Source organism: Xiphophorus maculatus, chromosome 10 (assembly GCF_002775205.1).
Source record: "Xiphophorus maculatus strain JP 163 A chromosome 10, X_maculatus-5.0-male, whole genome shotgun sequence".
NCBI lineage: Eukaryota > Metazoa > Chordata > Actinopteri > Cyprinodontiformes > Poeciliidae > Xiphophorus > Xiphophorus maculatus.
Window position 1 is genome coordinate 741,110 of NC_036452.1, and position 6,000 is coordinate 747,109.

Consider the following 6,000-nt stretch of genomic DNA (forward strand, 5'->3'; position numbering starts at 1 on the left):
TGGATGTGATTATTGGTTCGGTGTTTGGGCTGCAGGTGGGAAGTGGACCCGGATTACTGCGAGGAGGTGAAGCAGACGCCGCCGTACGACAGCGGCTCGCGGCTGCTGGACGTCATGGACATGACGGTCTTTGACTTCCTGATGGGTCGGTCTCTTCTGCAGCGTTACCTAGGCAACCGTCGCTCGCTGCATTCATGTCTTCATCCTCCATCTTGTTTGTGTGCAGGAAACATGGACCGGCACCACTACGAGACGTTTGAGAAGTTCGGTAACGAGACTTTCATCATCCACCTGGACAACGGCAGAGGGTAAAAACACGCAGCTCAGCGAATCTCTGATTATTAACCCTAAACAGCCTGATCATCTGCTTCCTGCTGCTGTTTGTCCGGCCAGCTTTGGGAAACATTCTCATGATGAGATGTCCATCCTGGTTCCTCTGCTGCAGTGCTGCAGGTCTGATTCAATATTCAGTTCCATTAAAACTTCAGATGCTACAAAAAAGATCCGATCAAGATGGTGGCTATCGTCCACAGCCTTCACCTGTGCTTTGACCTTTGACCTGCAGGGTCAGGAAGTCCACCCACCTGCGTCTGCAGCTGCTGGCGAAGGAGGAGTACAAGCTGTCGGTTCTGATGGCCGAGTCCATGACGCGGGACCGGCTGGACCCGATTCTTATCCAGCCTCACCTGGACGCCATGGACCGCCGCCTGCGCCTGGTCAGTGATCTGTTAGCATCGCTAGCTCCATTAGCACCACTAGCTCTCTGAGTGTCATTAGCAGCATTAGACCCGTTAGCAGTGTTGGCTCCGTTAACACCATTAGCTCAGCAGTGTTAGCACCTTTAGGTCCATTAGAGCTGTTAGCAACATTAGGAGTATAAGAACCTGTACTCTGTTAGCACCATTAGCACTATTAGCAGTGTTACCTCTGTTAGCACCACTAGCAGCTACTAGCCAACCTGCGGCAGTTCAGAACCAAACGGGTCAGACTTCACTCAGCGTTAGCTGCAACACCACAGGCGGATCTTGCAGAACGGACCGGCTCTGACTGATAAATCCGTCCATCTGTGTAACTGTTTGTTAAAATGGTTCTGGTTCTGGTTCTGGTCCAGAACAAAAGCAGCCCAACTTCAGAAACCAGGAAGAGATGAAGGCAGCGAGCTAAACTGGAGCTAAAACACCGAGCCTAGCAGACAACTCCACTGCAGTTAGCTGCCTCTGTAGCGTTAGCAGCAGCTAATGCTAATCTGTAAATAATGATGATGTCATCAGCATAAAGATACATATTAGCTATTATAAACAGGAGGGGGCCCAATGTGGAGCCCTGTGGCTCCCTCTGGTGGTCACTACGCAGACTGCATCTGATCTGAGCTCAGCAGCGGTACCATCAGAACCAGCTGATACCGCTCCTCTGTGTCCAGGTCCTGAAGGCGCTGTCTGACTGCATCGACAAGGAGGGCTACGGCTACGTGGTGGAGGACGACCTGCAGGGGGCGCCGGGGGCCCGCAGCGGCCCCAGGACGAGGTAGCCAGGGGCTGGGTCCGACCCGCTCCCAGGAGAACCGACTGTGCCGCGATCTGAAGCCCAAACCGAGCCAGAACCACCGGGTTTCACCTGGACTCCTTCAAATCAACATGTAGCTTAGAACCAACCGGGTCAGACATGGGTCGTAGCTTAGAACCGGGTCAAACCCAGAACATGGGCTCTGGTTATGGAGTCTGGTTCCATTCAGAGAATTCTGAGGGAATCAAACTTCCAAACTCACTTCCTTAGTGTGAGCTGCAGACTTTTACCACAGAAGAAGAACTGGAGCTGCAGACTTTTACCACAGAAGAAGAACTGGATCAAAATGAGGTTATTTTGTAAACTGTTTTTTTAACCTGATTTCTGCTGATTCTGCCGTGTCAGCGTCTTATCAGAGGGTTCTGGTGGGAGTACTGGTTTACTCCTGGATTATCTTCTCTGTAAGTTTTTACTTGACAGCGTATTTATTAAAGTTTATATTTATTGTTTGCCAAAAGAAATCAGAGGAAGAGGAAGCGAAACGATTTCCACCAGAACAGTGAACTTCTCTGTGTGCCCACCAGGGGGCAGCGGCAGCATGTGCAGCAATCCAAGCTGTTAGTTTCTCATGGTTCTCTCTCCTCTCTTAACACTGAGTCTGTTTCCAGCAGCTGTTCAGGCCTCTTCCTGAGATTTAAACCAAATGTGACACTAATTCCTCTGGTTGTTTTGGTTTTAATGTCTTTGGTGTCTGATGTGGGAGATGATTCTCCTTCCTGAGCAGCAGCTGATCTGTTGTCTCTACTCGCCTCTGGCTGACGTTCATATATTCAGTAGGAAACTCTAGTGCCTGTGCAATGATAGAAATACTTGAATGTGTGGTTTTGCTAGCTGCGGGTTCTTTGTGTGTCTGGTTCTGCGGCCGCTCGGCGTCAGCCTCAGCAGCGTGTGTGACTGAATTCATGCAGAACGTGAAAAAGCTTCTTTTGATTTTCTTTCACTCTTTGTTTTTTATTTCATTTCTTATTTCTTTGCATCATGGTATCAGTGCAATAAAATGAAATCAGCAAAATCTTCTGCAGTTTGTGGTTTTGATTGAACCGGATCGGCTGCAGGACCAACTACATTAATTCTGCATATATATGTATATATATATAATATTAATTTATTTGTAAACATAATAAAAAAAATTCTGTTTACTTTATAGGTCCGATTTAGTGGAAATTGTAAACTTTAACAGGTCCAGCCTGTTTTTCCATTGACGTAATTCAACACCTTAAAGCTAAACGTGCAGCACATTAATTATTATCATAACTAATAATTATAACTGTACAGGGAATAAATGATCAGCTACAGAAATAAACTGAATTTACACCAGAGATTAATTAGTTAAGTTTCTGTAGCAACGCCTATAGAAACTGAGTTAGCATCATTTCTTCACTAAGCTAAACCAGTCCAGTAAAATCCATTCATGTTTTTGGCAGTAAACTGACATCATGTGTGAAAGGTCAAGGGTCATTCATTCCCTTGCGACCTCCTGCAGTTTCACAAAGAAATGCGGCGCAACAAAGATGGCTGCGCAGCGGCCAGGAAAATGGCCGCCAGCCCAGATCTGTGAGCTAGCATGTTTACAGTTCTCAGCGCTCCGCTGTTTGGATAACCTTTCCTCACAGAGCGGCCACACATACACACACACACACACACACACACACACACACACACACACACACACACACACACACACACACACACACACACACACACACACACACACACACACACACACAGAGCGAGCGCCGCCGGCCTCCAGAGGAAGCCCCGTCATGGGAGCGGCCCTGTGGAGCTTATCAGATCGCGGCTCTCCGACCTCACACGGTGACCTCCGGCTCCCCTGCTGCCCCCTGCTGGTCGGGTTCCTGCAGCAGTCAGGCTGCGCAGCTGGATGAGATTCTAACTGGCAGAAATCTAATAAACCATCATCTGAACATTCGCTAGCTAACTGGGCTAACTGGTTTCTGTCATTTCTTTCATCAGATTCCTTCACACGGTCCAAACCAGCCAGAGCTGGTCGGTGCCTCCCATAAATCATCTCATTTTACCACAGAACACAGACCTAAAATTTAATATTTCTTTATTGATAATGAGAAAATTATTGAACTGGATTGGACAGTTTCAGCAAAAATAACTTAAAATATTTTAAATTATTTAAAATTTTGATTTAATTTTTAAATTACTGACAAGTTTACTCTGTAAAAAAAAACCTCATTGATTGTTGGGTTGCCATAGTAACGTCCTGGTGCTTTGAGCTCAGCCAGTTAATCCCAGATCCCAGCGTTTCTATGGAGACCGGTCCGTTTGGTCCGTCTGAGGCTGTGATGGAGAAAGTTATAAAGAAAGTTGGAATATTAATAATCATCTTTGTTTTCAGTCTCAGTTTAAAAACAAGAAACTAAAAATAGTTCAGCCAGAAATATTGCTAATTTACTAGTTTAGTTTCTGTATTAAAGTTTTCACCCCCTTCATGCTACCATCAGCAACTATAACCCCTTGGTTTGTTCAGAACCAACAAGCCAACCTGGACCGGTTCGTTTCTGACCCAGAACCGGATCATCAGAGTAATCTGTTTCTGTTTCAGATCCAGACGGAAGAAAATCTCATAAAGTCCGTTCTCTTGTTCTTTCTATGGTAATGACAAATAAAACATTGGCAGCAGGATCAGGTGATGGCAGCATCATGGCAGCTGATGCCCCGCCCTCAGGAAGGAACCAGCCAATCAGAACACAGGCCAGGAAGAGTTCATCCATCCATCCATTTTCTACAACTTTGATCCTAATGGGTCAGGAGGAGCTGCTGCCTCTCCAGCCAACGTTTTGGGCGAGAGGCGGGGTCACCTGGACAGGTCGCCAGTCTGTCCCCGGGCAACACAGAGACAGACAGAACACACACACACACACACACACACACACACACACACACACACACACACACACACACACACACACACACACACAGGGAGAATTTAGAGACCAATTAACCTGACAGTTTCTGGACTGTGGGAGGAAGCCGGAGAACCGGACAGAACCCACCATGCACAGGAAGAACATGCAGAAAGATCGAACCCTGGACCTTCTTGCTGTAAGGCAACAGCTCTACCCACTGCACCACTGTGCAGCCTCAGGAAGAGTTCAATGGAGAGAAAACATCTGAGAAAACTCAAAGTTAACAGTTGAAATGACAGCAGCTAAGCTAATGCTAACTGGAGAAAGTGAGGATCAGTTTGTCCTGCAGAGTGGGGGCCACACGCAGAGGCCCACAGACCTGAGGCTGTTTTCCCGGCCTCCACGGCCCCCAGGGCCCCAACGATTGGCCCGTTAACAGCCTGGGCCTTCTGATTGGCCCGGTAAGAGCCGGCCCCCTGGGGAGCGTCTGATTGGCCCGTTAAGAGCCCTAGAAAACACACATCCCCTAATTTATAGACACGGAAACAATTAGTAGCTATTATAGAGCATTATAGATAAAATCTAGAAAACTTCCCGTTGTTGACTAAACGTCTACCAGATACACACACACACACAGAGAGACACCGACACACACACACACACACACACACAGAAAAAGACACACACACACACACACACACACACACACACACACACACACACACACACACACACACAGCAGTGAACAGAGGAAGGTAAACATGGTGTTTGTTGCGTCTCGGCTGTTTTCAGAACCAGACTATAAAAAGCAGCAGATCAGAACATGGAGGCCTCTGAGTCCAGCGGACCACCCAGAACCGGACCGGATGGAGGCGGGACCCAGAACCGGACCGTCTGTCCTGCAGCGGTTCTGGAGGAGGGTGATCCGATCCGACAGTAACTGGATGTTTGAACTGATTCCTCCGAAAGGGTCATATATATACATACACCCCAGCAGGGCTGAGGGAGCTGGAGCCCAAGTCCTTATGGCGACATGGAGGCGGCCTCACCAGAACCGGGTCGGTTCCTGCTGCAGCTTTTCTTCACATGGCGGCTCCAGAACCACCAGCACTGTTTCACTGTGGCAGGCCGCAGGAATCAAATCCATGTTAAACTTAGAGTTTTATGAAAAATCATGTTTTCCCTGCAGTGTTGCTTTGATTCTTTCATGATTGAGAAATCCTTTAGTCTCCATGGCAACCATTCAGCTGCTAAACACCTGGACCAAGCCCCGCCTTCAAGGCGCAGCTCCTGCTGCCGGTTCTGCTGCCGGTTCTGCTGCCGGTTCTGCTGCAGGTTCTGCTGCTCTCAGTCGCTCAAACCAAACCCAATAAAATAAAATAAACTTGTTTCAGGTGAAATGGAAGATGAGAGGAAACTTGTGCACCACGTCTGGAGGAACCAGAGAGGGGGGGGGGGGGAGGTGGTGGTGGTGGGGGGGGGGGGGGGGGGGGGGGGGCGTCTGCAGCTGCGGAGCTCCGAGGATCAGCGGCTGATCAGACGATGGTGGCAGCGGAGC

General features: G+C 48.4%; 1 protein-coding gene across 1 annotated transcript in view; it reads left to right on the plus strand.

The window, feature by feature from the left end:
- The window catches only part of LOC102236103 (extracellular serine/threonine protein kinase FAM20C-like), a 39,521-nt gene extending 36,962 nt beyond the window's left edge, over positions 1–2,559 (plus strand). The window contains exons 7-11 of the mRNA XM_023340611.1: positions 36–145; positions 227–308; positions 394–453; positions 566–716; positions 1,421–2,559. Of these exons, the coding sequence (XP_023196379.1) occupies positions 36–145; positions 227–308; positions 394–453; positions 566–716; positions 1,421–1,528 (511 nt within the window). The 3' untranslated portion in view covers positions 1,529–2,559. The remainder of the gene's footprint in view (positions 1–35; positions 146–226; positions 309–393; positions 454–565; positions 717–1,420) is intronic.
- The last annotated feature ends 3,441 nt before the right edge of the window (positions 2,560–6,000 follow it).